General features: G+C 35.7%; 2 protein-coding genes across 2 annotated transcripts in view; one reads left to right on the plus strand and one right to left on the minus strand.

The window, feature by feature from the left end:
* The window catches only part of LOC101296443 (probable sphingolipid transporter spinster homolog 2-like), a 9,424-nt gene extending 2,329 nt beyond the window's left edge, over positions 1 to 7,095 (minus strand). The window contains exons 1-12 of the mRNA XM_004290246.1: positions 6,890 to 7,095; positions 6,397 to 6,528; positions 5,729 to 5,830; positions 4,326 to 4,415; positions 4,108 to 4,183; positions 2,213 to 2,287; positions 1,920 to 2,022; positions 1,782 to 1,844; positions 1,433 to 1,514; positions 1,081 to 1,178; positions 798 to 874; positions 546 to 659 (exon numbers count right to left, since the gene is read on the minus strand). Of these exons, the coding sequence (XP_004290294.1) occupies positions 546 to 659; positions 798 to 874; positions 1,081 to 1,178; positions 1,433 to 1,514; positions 1,782 to 1,844; positions 1,920 to 2,022; positions 2,213 to 2,287; positions 4,108 to 4,183; positions 4,326 to 4,415; positions 5,729 to 5,830; positions 6,397 to 6,528; positions 6,890 to 6,936 (1,059 nt within the window). The 5' untranslated portion in view covers positions 6,937 to 7,095. The remainder of the gene's footprint in view (positions 1 to 545; positions 660 to 797; positions 875 to 1,080; positions 1,179 to 1,432; positions 1,515 to 1,781; positions 1,845 to 1,919; positions 2,023 to 2,212; positions 2,288 to 4,107; positions 4,184 to 4,325; positions 4,416 to 5,728; positions 5,831 to 6,396; positions 6,529 to 6,889) is intronic.
* Positions 7,096 to 10,985: 3,890 nt separating this feature from the next.
* On the plus strand, positions 10,986 to 13,297 carry LOC101309325 (monoacylglycerol lipase ABHD6-like). Its single transcript, XM_004292396.1, has 4 exons — positions 10,986 to 11,901; positions 12,737 to 12,829; positions 12,950 to 13,017; positions 13,120 to 13,297. Exons 1-4 carry the CDS (start codon positions 11,254 to 11,256, stop codon positions 13,295 to 13,297), a joined length of 987 nt encoding a protein of 328 aa, XP_004292444.1. The 5' UTR covers positions 10,986 to 11,253.
* The last annotated feature ends 7,118 nt before the right edge of the window (positions 13,298 to 20,415 follow it).

The raw sequence follows: 20,415 nt of genomic DNA on the forward strand, positions 1-20,415 counted from the left end.
AATACTGACTTCCTCTAATATGCATCATTTATCTCTTGGTGGAATTTGTCCTCCATGAGTCTGCATGCATGCATATTTTAAATATTATGAATAGATTTTTTTTTTTTTTTAACTGATGAGAATTTTTATTCATTCACTCTTATTCTGGGAGATATAGCTAATCGGATCGGGGAAACAATTAAAACACTGGGATTCAGCCCTTGTATGTGGGCGACTGTCCACCACTAGAGGGATTACTGTTGTATATATTTTATAGTAAGAAGTCTGAATTACATTACCTACATTGACACAATGTTAAGAGGGTTTTTTCATTTTTATTATTACCACTGCTCATTTACCATTTCGTTAGGGAGTATGTGATTGCATTTAACAAAAACAAAAACTCGTAAAAAAATCCCAGGACCATGTAGCAGTTTCAAAAGCCAACGGACTAGCTCAGTTTCACATGCACATCACTGAAGTGAAAAGAAATTAGTGCATGCAGTAACTTGTAAACAACAGGATCAAGAATATTAAATCGGCCCTTATAACACATGAATACCTACCTTAAAAGCATTAGGGATACTGCTGATCATGAAATCCAAAAGAAAACCTCCTGCTACTGTACCCAATATTCCGCATACAATTGTAATACCTCCAAATATCAAATCTGCGTCAGTCTGCCAAAAGAGCATGAATCACCATTACCAAGCAGTTAACATATCAGTCACGACTATATGAAGAATGAAGAAAGAAAAAGAAAACGCCTTATATAGAACAATACAAATCTCAGTAGCCAATCCAATGCAATTTCTTACCATATTGTATATATTATAACCAGCCTTAGGCCCCCAATATGAGTATGCACCGATTACAAAGTTGTACGCGATGTAACCTAAGAATGAAAATTTAGTATTAAGCGAATTATATGAAGGAAAAAAAAGGAAAAAATAAATCTTAACTCAAACTAATAATCATTGAGTGACTTTTTCTCCAGAACGATAGATGTGAATGAAATTTTCTGAGAAAATCACAATGAACCATGATATCAGATAGAAAAGATGAAACATAAATGAACTAAAAAAAGGAAAGAAGAAGTACCTAGAACATTAACAACATAAACCTTCTCAGCCAAAAGCACCTTTATATCTTTTGTAAACCTTGAAATTTGAACCTTTATCTTCGCTGCAAAGTTCACCCTGCCATCAAGATCCAAGATGTCAATTCAAACTACATTATCATGTTTATGATAACTGCTACCACTTCTAAATGTGCAATGATTAGGGAAGCCATGCATCAGTAAGCCATAGAGTTCCTACTATGGTAACCAACTGCAGAAGGCATACATCAGTAAGCCGTATAGTTCCTATCTAACTGAACAAGTGAAATACAAGCATAAATATACACAAACATACAAACAAAAGTACATAAGCCTCAGGATAAGTGAGCTAACCCATTCTGGTCATCTAAGGTAGAATATTTGACATCTCCCTCCACTGAAAATGAGCCGTCTTTACCATTCAAAACACCTGAATCTGTGCATCAAATGTCCAAAAAAAAAAATAAATAAATAAATAACATGATTAGCAATGTCCCAGAAAAAATATATAAAATAAGATAATTATCACTCAAAGAAGTCTAACGAACATATGATAAACTCCCAAAAAAAAATTTGAACATATGATAAACTCCCAAATAAAAAGTGAACATATATAATAAGATTAAAATGGGTTCCTAAACAGAAAGGTTCAGACAGTCGGCAAATATTGTATATGTTGCTTTCTAGTGATAAGTTATACCACCTTGAACTTCTGAGACACCCGTCTCCATTCCTGTCACTTTTTTCGATTCAGCAGGCATGAAACCTGTAATCACAAATTGCTTTAGCAATGACTGTCAAAAGTTACTGGATCAGAATGATTCAATGCATAAAACTACACCTTTAAGCTGCAAAGGCTTCATAACAAATCCTAGAATAGCAAACGGAAGCATCAGGATTGCCTCGCCCCAGAATGCAAAACGCCAATTGGAATAACTTCCCACCTATATAGAAAACAACCGATAAGGCTTTTCAGGGGCAGGAAACTGTAACGCATATGGGCATCAGCAAAGAACATCAAAATATACAATTTAGTAGAAAGATGCAGGTTTATGGGATCGAGGCATTTTTCAGATGACCCCTGGGTTACTTATTCCATACATAAATTATACAGCAATCGGGTATAACACTTACCAACCCACCATATACATAACCAAGTGCATATCCAGATGGTATGCACATGTAGAATATTGAAAGCCACACAGTTTTCTGCGATAAAAGACAAGTATTAGTCAGTTGCCTCAAAGTTACAAGAATATAATCAAGAAAAGCAATGAGGTGGCTATAGTAACAAGAATATTTGAATGATGGATAAAAGAAGTCAAGAGCAGTAGACAACAACTAAGAACATAGAAAATGGTACTGCTAGTTTAGGAAAGCAAGATGAACCCAAGATGACTCAACTTGGCTATACATTTATACTTCTAAGTTGATCACCTCATTCATGCTCTACAATACACATCAGGAGTCATAGCTACCATACTTATTAAGAAAAATAACATACATCCATAATTAAGAAAAATTAATATATCATTTTAATCTGCACATCACCATTAGATATTAGAATACTACTTGGAGCATTTTTATCACAATGAGAAGCCATTTTCTTAAAATTTTTGCTAGGCGAACCATATCTTAAGGTACCAAACCAACTTACATGGCAGCAGATATCGCATAGCCGCATCACTTAAGGTTTCTGAGTTGTCTGATTGTTAAGTTGTCTATGCCATATCAGCTGGTTTCTATGTGGTAGATACAAAGATCTTCACACAGCATTAATCTTTTCCTATAAAGGGTGTTTCTCAAAAAATTGTACTTGATTACTAGTTAAATTACATGTTTACTTTTTTTCTGTTGATCTGGAAAGTTACTAGGTTTTATAGATGGCATGCAATAGAAGAATATTTTAGGATTATCAGTGGGTGGGAATGGAAGAGCTTTGAACTGAGTGCAGTATTAGTCTCTATTTTACTGCTTTCTCTCAGGACTATACCATCAACAAGATTTAAAGAACTTTCGGTAGGCAATAACTAAAAGGACCTAAATCCTATGTCTGAGCAGTTAAGTGAACAAATTTCTAGCATTGAGATATCTAGTTATCTTCTGAAAACAATTTCCTGGCTTGCATGAGAAAACATAATGAACCCGCTGGATCATTGTGGTTCATTGTGGTTCAAGGAACAGAACGGTAAGATGCAATCACTGGTGAATGTAGTAATATATATCCAACTAGAAGAGCTTGCAGCTTTGTTCCAAGGCTATGAGCTCTGGCTAAGTGTTGCTTAGCCCATCAATCATCCTAGCCTCAATCATACATTGTAAGGACATTCTAATAATTTAAGCTGCAATACTACGACATGAAATTTTATTGTGTCTTTTCAAATCCTGACTTCTTCCTCTTCTTCAATTATGTACAAAAATTGACAGTAATAATACCAAATTCAATCAATCGAGATTCCCTGAAGCAAAATACAGATCACCAAGGGCAGCCTTCATTTTTTTAGAACTGCCAATTTTCTATGGACCGTCCCAGATTTTAACGCCATTCATTACCATTCAGAAACGCGAACCTCCATAAACCCATAAAACCAAGCATTTTAGGATTTATCTAGGTCATTCGAAAATGAAAATTATAGAACTTTTGCTCATCAGGGAATGTTGAAGCATTACAGAGAACTAGTAATGTTAAGGGATCGAGTGAACATAAGCTACTAGTGTTGAGATATTTCAAATAAAGTGCAAAATATTTCATGTATTGTCTATGAGCTACCAGTATACCTACACTACACTGGATGTTAGCCTCATTGTTCTGTTAAAATGTATTGTCCAAGGCCCAAACAATAATAAATAAAAATAATGAATTTAATAACTTAAATAATGAGAGGAAGCGTAGTTAAATGAGATCAATCAAATTTAAACAAATGGAAATGAATAAAAAAAATAACTTAAATAACCACAGGAAGCGTAATTAAATGAGATCAAACAAATTTAAACAAATTGAAATGAAAAAAAAAATAAAAAAATAGTACCTGAGCAGCTGGGGCATTATCATCAATGAATGGAGCTGCAAGACTAATAAATGAAGCCTCGCCAACACCAACTAGCCTTTTGAGAAAGAATATGTAGTACAAGCATAATTAACCAACATACTTATAAACATTACCTCCCATAACTAAATAATTCAAAATTTAAAGAGCAAGACATACCAGGGGGTATTAATCAAGAAAACAAAGATAACGTTACTTACATGCGGCAGATGGTAATGGACCAGAAGTTGAATGAAATACCACAACCAACTACAGCAAATGTCCAAACTGACAATCCAACTCCAATGAGTCTAAATGGATTTACACTGCAAAATTTGATAGTACATAAATAAGAAATCACAGATAATCTAATTTATTCTATCAAGAGAAAGTGAATATTTTATTAAGAAAATAAAGAAAACAAGAGGTCCAATTTCAAAGACTAATCAGCAAATAAAAGCTCTTCTATGCATAGGGAGACATATCTTTCTTTGATTGGTAAAAGAAATAAATAATTCAAATAAACAGGACCCTCACAGCTCAGGGGACAAGAATCTGCTCAAAAAGCGAGCCAAAGAAGGGAAAAAAAAAAAAAAGAAAGAACAAGAAGTAACCAACCGAAGAATTAGGAAGAAGGTAGACTTTAAGAAAAAAAAACAAAAAAAAAAAATAATATATATATATATATCTATATGAAAAATAAAATAACAGAACGATGCCCATAAACTGTCCAGAAAGGGTCTCTGTTGTACAAGGATCCACCCCCCTCAAATTCTAAAAGATTTGGGTCCCTCTCAATCCAAATGACTTAAACATGGGCATTGCAGCACCTCTATCCAGAATGGACCCATTCTTTACCTCCAAAACAATTGTAGCTATTAAACAATAAAGTAAAAATCAGCTGGAATGTCCCTTCTCACTTTGGATTCCCCAATCATCCTTCTCCAAAAGGCTAGAGCAATGAGTTAGTACAGAGGAGATGTTACAACAAACACTTCCAAAATAGCATCCCTTCATCAACACAGTGCAAATTTCCAACTTAGTAAAACTGACGTGCCTAACCTCTACAGCAACTGACACACAAAGAGCAGAGAAAGAACTATATTGATCACTTGATCCTAAAGCTAATTCAGGGCACCTGGTTCTATCTAAATCCTTTGTCCATCTGTATATATAACCCACAAAACTACCTGCCAAACCTAGAGCATTGTCCAATTTTCTTCCAGGGTAAGGTTAGTAAAGAACTCTTCTAAGAATATCCTTTGGAAGAGAGTTCCACTGGTTTTTTGGTGTCTCTTCTCAGAGAGAAGCTGAAGAGCTTCAAATTTAGGAGCCATGCAATGCAGGATAAATCATGATGGGCTTTAATTCACTGGAATATAAAGAAGTTCAAGTATTATCCTCTTAGAGTTTTGTTTTTACACAGTTTATCTTCTATCTTGGTATACACCTATTGTCCCAATAGCTCACTTACAAAAGTATATAGATGTACAAATAAATAGTAAATTCGTCGCGTACACTTTTACATAACATTTCAAGAAAAATGATTGAGTTCAATGCATTCAGATGTCATCTTCAAAATTATCCACCACCATATAGTCTAGTGCAAAAGATGATTAAGTACCTCTTTGCTAATGAAGCAAAAATCGGAGACGCCACCAGAAGGCCAACCATAAAAGCAGATGACAGGCATCCATCTTCAAAATTGCTCAAGTCAAAATCCCCCCTACATACAAAAGGAAAGTAAGGAATCCATTTATCATACCTATGAAGTACACAGCAAAAAGTAAAGGCCTAGAAAGAACAGAAACTAAAACCTAAAATATAGATATTAATACATTTAAATATAATATTGGGATGTGCACAAGTCAAGAATATACAGAAGTAAGAGATTCATCTCAAAGACGTTGCAAGGTTCATGTAAACCCTTATAAAAAACCATACAGTGGTGCAAAGATGAGTAAAACCTTAGCAAATTCCCACATAGCCACCTCACCCTCCAAGTCCCAAACAAGGGTCCAGTTAATGGACACTTTACAGACGCCAGACCAGTGTGCATGAGCATAAATCATAGAACCATTCTACCACTTACGAAACTGATGAACCTCTTCATATCAACAGCAACATAACAAGATCGACAGAATATCTATTTCTTATGAAACCTCATGACGTTTCTATGACGTAATACCACAGCATGGTTGTATAAGCAAACATGAATTCAGCTAATGGAATCAAATTACACACAGACAAACCCAAATTGAAAAGCCAGAGAAGGAAGCAAGTAATTCTTACTGTATGCCGGTGCCAGATGTACATGTACCACCCTCAGTACAAGTTCCAAGAGTCCCATTCACACCATTGCTTGCAATTGCTCCTCGGTCCACATAATTTATCAAGTTAATCACACAAAATATAACAAGTAACCTGCAATGACAAAATGAACCATTCAATACAAACATTTGAAGTCCATCCTAGTATTTCGTACTGTCAAATTGAAAACCCAACTCAGCCAAGCTCAGAGTTGGACCAACTAATCAAACTATAATCAACTCTTTCTCCCAGAAATTACTGATTATCAAAAGAACAACACAGCGCCCACAACAACAACTCTAACACTCGAAATTCAAACTAGGCAACCCAAAATTACTCTACTCCGCTCCAATCGGTTACAAATTTTGATTCTTTTTTCGAAACCCAAGTAACGAAAACAATCCCAAAAAAAAAGTCAAAAACTTTGAACAGCAGAACCAAAAACGAAGTCGGAAAAGAAAAAGGGTAGGTTTACTTCTTGGCGGAAAACCACGAAGGTTGTTCGATTGAAGAAACGATCATGGCTGCCCAAACAGAAAGCTTCGCAAGAGTCTTTATTGGTAGTTAGCTCGTTTTGAAAGTCTTTGCTTCTTCTTCTTGTTGAGTTGAGTGGCCATACAAAGACAACAATGGTACTTTTTGTTTGAGGAGATGACAAAAATGTTACTTCAAACACAAAATAACATGTTTACCCAATTTGGAACGGACTTGTAATTGGAATGGTAGGTGCTTTGAAGAGTTATTTTTCTTATAGCGAATATATTATATATTTTTTTTAGGAAAAAAAATTGTAAAAGTGCTAATTTTCCCAAGATCTTTCTTCAACGACTCGAATTAGTGTAGTAGGAGAATGTGATATGAGAGATAGTTTTTTATTTTATTTTTTTATAAATGAATATTATGTTGATATTTGAACTCAAACCAGAAAAGACAATTACATACATTTTCTCTACTGACAAGAGTAAATAAGAAGTTTGTAATCTTAGACCATAACGATACATAGGTTAGACGTATCATTTAACAATACCAATGCTCACTTATTTAAAGTGAGCCTATTAGTAGTGCAAGACAAAGACTGCAATAGGCAATTTAAAAGAAAATTAAATAAAACCAAGCCCTAGAGGGCCAGCCCACTTATCTGTTCTTTAGGCCGATGACCATACCTTAGAGTCTCATCCACGGGTCTATTACCAAAGTTTTCTTCAACAGACAATTAAGAAGCCTGTGCAGTTTGAGATTTAACACATCCATTCATCCTAACCCTGTGGAGAGGAAACGGGTTGTCGACACGGATCGACGTTGGGTTGCCGAGAGAGGACAAGGAGAGGCGGAGAAGAGGAATCTGTTTGGTAACGACCAGGGTTGCTTTGATTCCCAGCCATGACGGTTAGGGTTTGAGTGCAGGAGGCAGAGGATGGCCCGTGGTGTCGACGTCGAGCACCATTGATGAAGGTCTAGGCCATAGCGGCTAGGGTTTGGGAGAGAAGGTTAGAGGCGTAAGGCCATTAGAAGATTAGATTGTAGATCCTTCAATTCCCATAGATAGTTTTTTATATCGAGATAATTCAGAGAAAGTAATCGGGAAATTACTATATTTCATTCATAGATTGACAACACCACCCTATCATAATGTATTCCTAATATACATTGACTAAGGCAAATATACATAATTGTATTTTCCTTTAAACATTTCTCACCGTGTAGTGTCAACCATATATGAAAAGTGACAATTTTTTTGAAATGTAAAATATTTCATTGATAAACTTAGGCTAGAATGACATCATTACATTATAGTCAATTAGCTCACTTTAGCAGAGAATTAAACTAGATACAATTCAAGATATCAAAAAAACATAAAAACTGAAACCAAAGCCCTCAATTGAGGTATTCCAAGCATCATGATTCCATCTAGCTGCAGCTAGCTTGCTCAGTCTGCTATGCTATCCAAACACTGCGACTTAAGCCACAATCAGTTTGAAATCAGGCCTAATAACCCAATTCCAAATTTGACTTTTGATGGGCTTGAGGCTAGACCCAGGCCCAAAAACCCGAGTCCATTCCTAAACCCTAGCAGATTTGCATCATCGCTTGCCGACAATCTCCGCTCGCATTGATGGCGACCAAAATGGTTTTGCCACCGGCGTCCCTGCCCCTGCAGGCATCATCCTCAGATCTTCTAGTTGAAGACGCGCAACTCTCTTGGATTCAAGCTCAGACTCAATCTCACTAACCGGAGTCTAAAGCCATAACCAAATTGGGAGATTTCGATCCTTGCTCGCAGCCAAGTTTTGCGGCTAGTGATCTTCGACGTTAGAAGGTAACCTTCCACCTTGTATCCATGTTCGGTGGCATTTCGTCCTCCACCTCCATGGTTAACTGACCACAAAAGATTAAGATTTGCCTCCATAGGAGGGCTTGATGCCGAGAAGGAACAGCTTAAACTCGGTGTCAAGCGTTGTTGGAGACCTAGGCCAAGGTGGGGAGGGTTTAGGAAGGATCTGGTGCGGCGGCTGAGGGAAATGGATAGCATCACCCGAACCGGCCGTTGGACTTGCATCTACATCATCTTTCGGCATAAAAATGATGGAGGACTTGTTGACCAGATCTGATCTTAGATTGCTGCAAGAAGACAACGTGGTTAGGAGAAGAGAACTTCACTTGATACCGGCGTCGATCGTCGTGATTGAGAAACCAAGCCATGATGGCTAGGGTTTTAGAAGAGGAGCCGTGCTCCTCTCATGACGGCTTTTTGAAAAGTAACAATTTATTCTAAGTTAATGGGGTTTAATTAGAAGTTGTTCCGTAGAACAATTTCATTGAGCCTAACAATTTGTTTAAGAATTTATTTGCTTAGAACACTAACCGATACATGGAAGCTCTGCATCACAATCTGAATTGAATGTCCGAGCACCACTGTTAGCCAATCTAACAAGTCTATGAACCATCCCAACATGGCCTTTGATCTTTTCAACTAGCCATCAAAACCGGTACATAATTGATCCCAGCCTTCGAGCCTTAAACATACCCATAAACAAACCATATGTAAAGCCATGTACATCATATAGAGGTTAAGCCATAGGTCAACACAACACCAAGGCACATGCAACAACATTCCTCTAGTGATTTTGAGAGAACAACCACACTATTCTTTTCAACCATGCTTACAAAACACATAATTTTAAGAGATTATGAGAGACAAATGAACATCAACAACGTGTATCCAATTTTAAAAATAAATAGCAATTAACAATTATGAATTATGAATTTGTTTTCAACTAACAGATTATTTATTCCTCATGGTTCTTCAAAAATAAATGCTCATAAAAGGACTATACACGATATGGCAAGAAATCGTCATTTTCCTATTACACACATATGTGCTTTATCACCTTTATTTGACCAGATATAAAAAACTGTCTCGAGAGTATGAGAGTCGCACTAAGGTTCCTTACTGACGGCTCTACAAAATTGGCTGGTGGAATTGAAGTATTCTCCCTCTCTGGCTCTTTAGTGGAGGCTTACCTCTCAATGGTGTCATCTTCATTGGTAAGGATTGCATTCGATTCCTTTTTGTTCATCATTCTTTGGCAGTGTTGGGGCTGAAACATGACCAAGCTCGATTAGGATTAGAGATTGTGGCTCCAGATCTAGGTTTCGTAGGTCCGGTGGTGGTGTTCTGGGAATCTTCGGCTAAAGGGGTTTTGGCTAAGATCTCATGGGTGTTTCAATCGACGGCGGCATGCTCAAAGATTGGGTTCATGGATGAATAATGAATCAGATGCAGACATCACATTCAGAGGCCATCGGTGGTTCTGAGGCCAACAAGGACTTTATTTAGCGAGGGGTGACAACTCTGGGGGTTGGGCAACTTGGTGCGTTTCCCATATTGAGGCGAGTGGTGATTGTGTTAGCGTGGGGCTAGAGGTTCAGATTTCGAGGCAAAATGTTGTTTCAATTACCAGCAGTAGTCCTAAGGTCGGCTATGACTTCCATTAGAGAGAGGTTGCGACGCATGGGGCTCTAACTCTAACTTTTCCATCGTTTTTGAGTCTGCACAAGATTGAAGACGTTGCAGGCAGGACTAACCCTGGTAATGGAGGCGGGTTATAGCTAACCTGGTTTTTTGCTTTAGGTCTCCTTAGCATAAATTGGGTGAGCTAGGCCTTTATTTGCATTTGGATTTCATTCTTTAACAGGGATTGGATCTGTATTTTTTATTGTCTTTTATTTTGTCATAATAGATAGAAGGAGTCGGCGACATGTCTACCCTATTTGGGTAAGACATCACTGACTAGCTCTAATTTGTTAAGCCATTTAATTTTCATGAAAACTGCGAGTTTTTCTCTAATTTGGCGCTACCGCTAGAAAATGATGAGTTTTACCAGGTTATGGTACTTTTGTTAGCCCCACAGGGGTGGATTGTTATGTGTGCTAGCGTCTGATTTATTATAGAGTTGACATCTTATTCGAAAAAAAGAAATGACAAACATTTTCCCACAAAAGAGCTATTGCTTAATCCTAGATGATTTAAACCAATCGGTGTTCAACCAAATAGACAAGCAGATAGAGATACCTTTTCGGATTCATTTTCTTTTTTCATTAGTTATATATTTTTATAGGCCGAAATCTACGCTTGTTTTGATAACTGTTAGGACTATCTATGTTTCTAACTATATCAGTCCATTTTCCTAACCTTCCCACCTTAATTTGTTTTAGCACCAATGACGCACCAACGACGTTCACACGTCTATTAATAAATATGATTGATCAAAGAAGAAGAGCAATCAATCAATCAAGGTCTTGAAATTGGGAAAGGCTCAATCTTGTTGATAATTTATTATGTTTCCTCATCTCAATCTTCCCAAACGCTTCAGTTTTACAGCTTCAATAGACTGGTTTTGCCGCCATTTTTTTGGCAATGCAGGTCTTCGATCTGTTATAACTGATATAGGTGATGGTGATGCTACCAACATGCATTGTTGGGTACCTAAGATTCACAAAGCATTCAAACCCAACCTCATTTTGATTCATGGGTTTGGAGCCAATGCAATGTGGCAGTACGGTGAGCATATTCGCCATTTCACCGCTCGTTTTAATGTCTACGTGCCCGATCTTGTTTTCTTTGGTGACTCTTACACATGCAGCCAAGAACGAAATGAGTCGTTCCAGGCTGCTTGTGTAGTTAAGTTGATGCACGCCCATAGAGTTGGAAAGGCAAGCATTGTTGGGATTAGCTATGGCGGGTTTGTAGGGTATAACATGGCAGTGCAATGTCCGCAGATGGTAGAAAAATTGGTGTTATGTTGTACTGGAATTTGCTTAGAGGAGAAAGATTTGGATAATGGATTATTTAATGTTTCCACTGTAGAGGAAGCTTCAAGCATTTTGCTACCGCAAACACCTCAAAAACTTAAGGAACTAATGCGATATTCATTCGTCAAGCCAGCTACGGCAATCCCCTCCTTTTTCCTCACTGATTTCATTAATGTAAGTATGAAACTAATATCAATGTCAGCATGCAAACCATTTTAGTTTTGAATTTCTTGGAGACTTGATGTGACATATATATATATATATATATATATATCAGGTTCAGACTTGAGATTTTGAGACGTGAGTCGAACTCTTAAAGTTTTGGCCCTCAAATCGTAGTTTGCATCTAGTTTACACATAAACAAAACCTAATTGTTTAATACATGTTTGCATCCCTCAAATTTTTTTTTTTTTTCATTCACCTCCTCATCCATCCATTTCCTATTTAAGTGATAATGCTGAGATTATATCGATCAATTCTACAAACATATGCATACCAATGCTATCAAGTTCATTGATTCAAAAACTGTGATCGATATCTAATGTGTGTCATAATCAATTAACATACATCACCAACACAATAAGAAAACTTCCTAATTCATCATGGTATATGACTCTTCCTGATTGCAAAGGAAATTTGGAGAAATGAATGACCTCACAAATGATCTTTGATCTTTTTTTGGTTTTTTGCATAATTAACAAATAATTTGTCCTTATATGTGAACACGACGTCCAAAATTTTATAAAACAAATATGTGTATTAAGTATTAGATGACTAGGTGTTGTGTATACACGTTTGTATCATATTATTGCATACAAATATATAATACACATACAAAGAGAGAAGCTAGCTCTCTGATAACGTGCAAGTATAATTAACCTAGCTACTTGGTACAAGTATAATAGCCGGCCATTTGGTAAAAGTATAATTAACCTTGCCACACTATAACATGTTATATTTATGATGCTTTGATGTTCATTAATTCAATCTATTATTATTTTTTGATAGATAATGTGTACGAACTATGTAGAAGAAAAGAGAGAGATGATCGAGGCAATATTGATGAACCGAAAGCTATCCAATCTCCCCAAGATCACACATGTAAGTATGTTATACATCTTCAATTGGAGTAGTATAATTTGATGAAGTTAATTAACTAATTACCCATTCATCAAAAAATAACATTAATCTCATATTGTTACGTACTTTGTGATTCAACAGCCCACATTAATAATATGGGGAGAGCAAGATCAAATCTTTCCTTTGGAACTAGGGTACAGACTAAAAAGGTATGCAAATGATTCCTCATCCTTCAACATATATAGAGTAATTTGTTTTTTTTTTTTGAAACTATATTAGTTATGCAAGTTTGTTTTTGTGTATATATACAGACATATAGGGAAACACGGTCAACTAGTGATTATTAAGAAGGCTGGACATGCTGTCAACCTGGAACAACCCAAGGAGTTTATAAAGCATTTAAAATCGTTTCTTTATGAATTTTGGTCTTCTCCGCCGTCGCCAACATGGAAGGATCACTTTCACTTTCATATTGATAGAGTATACTAAAGACGTGCAAAGAAATGATCAGTTTTGATCATTTCTACACGACGGCTGGAATTCTATTGATCATGTACATATTGAGGATATAATTGTTTTTGTTTTACTGAGACAAACAGAAAAATAATGAAAAAGCTTATGTAGTTCTTTAGAATAAAATTTGAAAATTATTATTTTACTGTTTATATTTAGGGGAATGGAAAAATTTCATTGACAACAACCATATGACCGTAATATGTCAAGATCAAGGCACGTGAATACCTAGGAAGCACAAAGCTTGCATACTCCTGCCTTTCGCGTTTTCGAAGCTGAAGCGAAGCTGAAGCACCAAGGAAGCGCACGCTAGGAAGCGTGATTCCAGAAAAAGTAGTTTTAGAATTACTGAGGAAGCGTGCGATTCCTAATTGGAAACGAGGTGATGGGTGAGTTTGGAAGCGGCAGAGAGATTGAGAAGATCGAGTTTTGGATGGGTTCTTGATATGGATTTTTGATTCTTGATCTGGATTTGAAGAAAGAACATCTGACAATAAAAATAAATTTCTCGATCACTTACGATCAATTCTTGATTATTGATTATTGCTCACAATTCCAATTTATCTTCGCCCTCTATGATAATAAAAATAATTTTGGGTGTGTGAGGAAGGGATAATGGGTATGATTGTAAGGTGGGGTGTGACCAAGTGAGAGATTGAGACAATGGGTATGATTATGAAGGTGGGGGGCAAAAAGGTCGCTTTGCTTCAAGGCTATATAGGCTTAGAGGGTACTAATTTTTTCACTTTTTTAGTTGGTTAATGTCCACTTTTTTGGACAGAGTTCTCCCTTTTTTTTCTCTTTTTAAAAAAAAAAAAACAATAAGGCAGTCTCTCTTTTGAATCCTGATAAGAATGACCATTTAATGAAAAGAAAACCAACTAATACCTAAAATTATTCTTAATTAACCTTAACATTCTGCATCTGCCTTGACTAGCTAGCTTCAAGCCTAAAGACCCTGGTGTTTCCCTCCAAAAGTCACTGTAGTGATCAACCTCGAATTATTAAGATCATGTTGAGTACAACTCACAATAAGCTCATTTGGAGGCCAACTCGATATCAAGCCCAAGTCAAAGACATGAGGGAAAATACGCTGACACCAAGAAGCTCAGCACACTCAGACAACACGCACCCTTGAAACTGGTCTAACTAGTGTCATATTCCTAGTGAGCTTGCTGGAGTCACTACTGCTATACGAAGAAAGTATCTGCCATTACCATTCCAGTGAATGACCATTGCCTTCAGCCATATGTGGATTGAAGTGATATCGAAACTTGGGTCAGGCTCAATCTAGCTACCAACCGTAACCGGAAGTTTGTAGCTAACCACTGTGCCTTGTTTGCTTGGAAAATTGTAGATCGGAGAAGACCTGACCTGCCACGAGACCAGTTCCGCGTTGAAAGAACGTCGGCAAGCCCTTCAACACATGGTGCGACCTTCGAACCACCACCTAACACAAATTTTTCGCTACAAAAATTCGGTGTTTTGACTATAACCAAAGTCTTGAACCCAACAATCAGTCTTGCCTAAGAACATATGAAGAACACCAATGCATCTCGTTAGAAGAAAGTGATGCCACCTTTCTGCGTGAAACATAAGGGTCTCACCGGCTCAGTAATGCTTTGCAAAAACAGAAGCTTTATGATTATTTATTGATATGAATATTTTACTTTTCTTTAAAAGTAGAAAGTAAGCTAGATTTTCTATCCTATCATAAAGTGGAGCAACATGGATATCCTCCTGGGTGCCGGTAGTGATATGCAGAATTCCTAGTCCACGATTTCTTCCTGTACCTACATAAAAAGATGTCATGAGTCAAGACCGGGGTTGTCGGCCTATGACTCTCTAATGCTTAAGTCGGCGAGTATCGCTACATGCAACACATACAGAAGAATACGCACGCGTTAAGTGTTCGAGCTCGACTGTTTTAAAAGGCAGTGCTTGTTAAGTAAGCTTTTCTTGGGAAACAGGTCAGTCCCCTTGATGAGATTGGGGATCGAGGGCGATCGTAGTTGAAGAACAACAAGGCGACGTGATTGACCAATGACTAGATTGGGGCTCAGACAAACCGGAGGGGACTGGTCTTTCAATCACAGTTTAAAACACTTATCTAGATCGACTATCCAACTACGATTTTTAAACCTTGATGTAGTGATATTTTTTAAAGTTCTCACTAGATACTTTTTTTTTTTTTTTAAAATCAGGAATAAATCCCTTGTTATTCATCATATCGACCTTCCGAGATCAAGATGAAAGCCGGACAAGTTTCCAACTCACTGCTCACAGTTTTGGACTCCAAATAAAAGAAAGAGAAAATTAGATAAAAACCTAAAATACTAGACCTCTTTTAAGATAAACCCATACATATTTTTCTTTCATTTTACACCCACTCCACGTAAGTAAATTTACTATATAGAGCATATGTCTATAATTAATAGTTTTCTTCATTTTTTTAGTTTCTCTGATTTGCCCTTCAGATGATATAAAACTAAATTTGGTATCTTTCTCAATTTTAGCATCAATTTGAAACTCAAATATTAAGCTAAAATTTAGTTGGATTTAACTTTATCATAATAATTACATTCTTTAATTTCTTACTTTGTTATTACTAACTTGAGTGTATATATATGTTATATATAGAAGTATGTCATTTGTAATAGAATGATTCTTTTCATTCTTAAGCTCACATTTGGTGTCTCTCTACATAGTCGAAAAATGTCTAATTGCAAGGTACACGTTCTTATTTTTTTATTAATTTTCTTCTTTTTAGGTATATTATTATATTATTTCTCATCCTGATCGAGAAAACATTTACATTTCTAATGTACCTATTAAGTAGGACATGATATGATAATATACCTAAAAAGAAGAAACCCAAAATTGGGTTTAGGGTAAGGTAATAGGGTTTAGGGTATAGGGTTAGGGTATCGGTTTAGAGTATAGGGTTTAGGGTTTAGGGTTTAGGGTTTAGGGTTTAGGGTTTAGGGTATAGGGTTTAGGGTTTAGGGTTTAGGGTTTAGGGTATAGGGTTTAGGGTTTAGGGCTTAGGGCTTACGGTAACACTATAAAATTTCTTCCTGTTACTCTAATAATTAGATATCTTATTTATATTATATTTGACCTTATGTATAGATCATAGAATGTATTCATTTCACCTAGATTTTTTCATAAAAATAAAGAAAACCGCATGATTCTTGTAAATTGATTGAAAAATGTTAGTGTTAAAAGAAAAACTCATAATCAAGGTATTTAAGAAAACATTAATTAAGCTTATTTATTATGTTTATATGTTATAGTTGAATGGTGGCAATTATGTAAAATTTAGTAAAAATATGACATAATATGTATCATAATTGATACATTTTAGATGTCTATCAGAAAGGAATATTATGTGCGTTTTATTTAAAACCACTCTTCAAAATTGGGTGTATATGAAAATCCCCCTAAAAGAAAACGATACTGAAACAAACGTATAACTAGAAATTGAAATGATACCGACTTAACAGAAATTAAAAATTTAAGCTTATACGTTACACATGAATACGATTCAATATATGATAAAAGAGATATGAAGGCATTTGGAGCTTTGTAGTGTATCTATTTTTGTCTAAATTAAGATGTTTCTTACTTGTTTAATTAGTTGTTTTCTCTTATGAGCTGCCATGAGATGTGCCACCTTGTTTGCATTTCTCGAAGCATGAACCACACGTATATTTAATTACCCTTTAAGATGATCCTTTAAGATGGCACCTTGATCATCCTATATACACCCCAAAATGGACAAATTACTAACCTCGATCACGACTAATCAATTGTTTGTACACCACCAGCTCTGAATCAGTCTCCGCAATGGCTGGAGAGTATTGGTTTGCAACACTGAACTCAATGGCACTCTTACATGCTAGTGCCTCCACATGCTCAGGTGAAAGTAGACCAGCAAGAGATTTAATTACCTCCACCTGCCAGAAAGGAACCCTGCCAAAATGCCAATCTCTGACTACAAAGCCAGTACCACCTTTCTTTGTTTTTTTGATAGGAAGAACCATCAACGTTTTTTTATTTTGAAATAACCAATAGGATTAGCTAGCCAACGAGCTATCAGCTATACTATTGCTACTAGCACCACTTTTTCCAGTTTTCCTATGTAGGAGCCAATCGGAACTCATTCAACCTTGACATAGATATAATAACTACATCGATTATCAACAGTAACAACTTTACTGTTTCTTTCTTCCCAAATCCCCTAAAGAAGGTACATCAACTCACCAACACCAAGTACATTAACTAAACAATTCCAGAAGATCCAAATTAACATAACGGGGATTGTAGCAAACCTGAGCTAGCACCCCATGTGTTTTCAGAACCTTTGTTGTAAAAGGGCAGTCACGGCACATACGCACAGTAGTCTCCACCTCCAACCTACACAAAGGGCAAATCATGGAATCCAGCACGTACCACCCTTTTCGACGCTAGTCGCTAGCTCCAAAGAGGGAAGAATATTGTGACACACCCTCCATGTGTACTTTAGCTGAACTAGGAATAACTACTTTCCCCAACTTTTTCCAAAAGCTCACACCAACAGATATCTCAAAAGGACTCCTAGCTAGACGAGGAAGTGGAAAAAGAAAATTGGTCAGCAGACTTTACTATAAATTTACCGTCATTTGCAAGATGCCAAACTATATCTCTATTAAGGAAAAGGGGAGGGGGGCGGGGGGGGGGGGGGGGGGGTTTACGTGTTCACGGAACAGTGATATCCCGAAACTAGCCCTGTATTTTTCCGTTTTTCTCTGTTTTGCCATTCCATCAGTTTTTCGAAATTACCTATGTTTTTTTTCGTTTTCTCTGTTTTGCCATTCCATCAGTTTTTCCTTATTGTGTTCTGCCCCTTCATTTTTTTTATTTCAGTTTTACCCGTCAAATTTTAATTTGAGATTTACCCCTCTATTTTTACTATAATTTCAGTTTTGACTCTTGATTTTTTTCTTTCTTTCTGTTTTCTTACTCAGTTTTTTGGTCAATGTTATTCGTTTTGCATGAGAGAAAATTACATTTAAAAAAATAGCAATAATAATAATAATAAAAGAAAATCAAATAATTGTGTGTTGATCGGTGTCAATTGCGTGTAGTTAGTAAAACAAACATATTATAATTTGTGTTTGGTTTATGACTAACATTGCTTTAATCATTCTATTCATTGTTCCCTTATTTCATTTTAAGATTTGAACTATGGAAATAATCTTTTCATCTTAATTAGGTTGATGGTACAAAACTGATATTGTGACTTCATTCACTCAACGATTGATGTTGAAAATGTTAATGTTCATAATTAATTCCCTTTTAATACAATTTATGGGTTCAACTTACATATCTAAAACGAATGTGATGTGCTCATGTTTCTTAACTTTAGTATTGTCTAATGTTCAACATATGACATGTATTGATGGATACTCTTTATATGTTTCTAATTCTACAAATCTTGGCTGTTGATTATGAGAAATTTTAAATACACACCCCTTATCTCTTAATACACATCCCCATTATTTTATGTTTCTATTAAGATTTTATAGGTAAGCTAAATGACCAAAACATACATCTATTATTAAAAAAAATAATTCACGCTAGAAGTATTCTTTCCAACGTCTTCTACCCTAAAATTGTCGAAATCATGTCTTCTCCCCTAACCCCGATTCTTCTCCACAATTCATTTGGGTTGTCTTTTAATTTTTTAATTTTTTTATCCGTATCAACCTTAGTTTGATCTTATAGATCATATTGTCAAGTACTGCATCTTTATCAGCTTTAGTTTGATCTTGAAGATCATATTGTCAAGTATTGCAGCATCTTTATCATGACATGTTTTATCGAATAACTAGCTATCTATGTTTAATAGCTACTGCACTTCTACAGTTGTACTAGCTTGTGAATTTTGAAAACTTGTATTGGTGATTTTGGAGTTGAGATATAACAATAATCATTTGATTATAAATTGAACGATGATAACAAAAAATTTCTAGCAAAAATTAGACGAAATAATATGTAAAAAGAGGTACCAAATAGTAAATATATATTAATTATATTAAATAATGGAATATTTCATAAATTAAGGGCATTTAAGGCAGTTTGTGATGTGTATTATGTATAATACTGAAATGAAAAACTTGATAGATGGTGTATTAAGTAAGGGGTGTGTATTAAGATATTAGAGGTGTGTATTTAAAATTTCTCGTTGATTATTGTTCAGCTTTCTTTTAAAAAAAAATTTAGATTTCAAGGAGCCATTTTTTTATAAAAACCGCACAATAATTAATCGAATTAAAAAAAAGCGCACGATAATTATGAAATATGCAGAAACCGCACTTCCGCAACCTTTCACAATCAATTCCCTTTTAATTCAATTGATGGATTCAACTTATCTAAATACAATGTAATGTGCTAATGTTTCTTTACTTCTAATTATTGGTCAACTTTATTTCAAAATGGAATTTATATGTGGGTTGACTTTGTTTTCGATTACTATTTCACTCAATTGTGTCATTTTTATTTGAATTGTGTACGGTTGTTGTTTATGAAAATCGTACAATAATTTATCAAACTAACAAAGATTTCACAATAATTATCAAATTGACATAAAACACACTTCTGCACGCGCGCAAACGCGTGTAGGAAGGCTAGTATATGTTAAGGGAATTGATAAGATTCCATCAGCTTCCACCACCGGGAACACTTGTTTTATTAGGATGGCATATTCCAAGTACCTGTACTGCTGATCAAAAATTCATTTCAAAAAGAGAAAACAAAGAAGCCAATCACTCACCAGTCACCGTATTAATAATTTCATGTGCAACAAAATTACCAACACTAGCCCTGCGCCCCTGCAACCCAAGAATCCAGGAATCATTCCATGTATTTACCATTGCACCATCACCAATCTGCCAACAAATGCCTTCTCATAACGCATCCCTTGGAGAAGAGGATCTAAAGGTACGCATGATCAGCACTATATTTTTCTAAAAAAGAAAAAGAAAAAAAAAAATATGAGGTCCATATGAAAGATTCGTCTTCATGGAGTCGTATATATTATCTAGACATAC

This window comes from Fragaria vesca, linkage group LG2, assembly GCF_000184155.1.
Source record: "Fragaria vesca subsp. vesca linkage group LG2, FraVesHawaii_1.0, whole genome shotgun sequence".
Taxonomy (NCBI): domain Eukaryota; kingdom Viridiplantae; phylum Streptophyta; class Magnoliopsida; order Rosales; family Rosaceae; genus Fragaria; species Fragaria vesca.

What these genes read in the sequence shown, in the direction of transcription:
- LOC101309325 (XM_004292396.1), top strand. Translation starts at nt 11,254, where the DNA reads ATGTTTCCTCATCTCAATCTTCCCAAACGCTTCAGTTTTACAGCTTCA. An exon ending in TCCTCACTGATTTCATTAAT is followed by an intron (nt 11,902 to 12,736) that starts GTAAGTATGAAA and finishes ATTTTTTGATAG; the next exon opens with ATAATGTGTACGAACTATGT. An exon ending in ATCTCCCCAAGATCACACAT is followed by an intron (nt 12,830 to 12,949) that starts GTAAGTATGTTA and finishes GTGATTCAACAG; the next exon opens with CCCACATTAATAATATGGGG.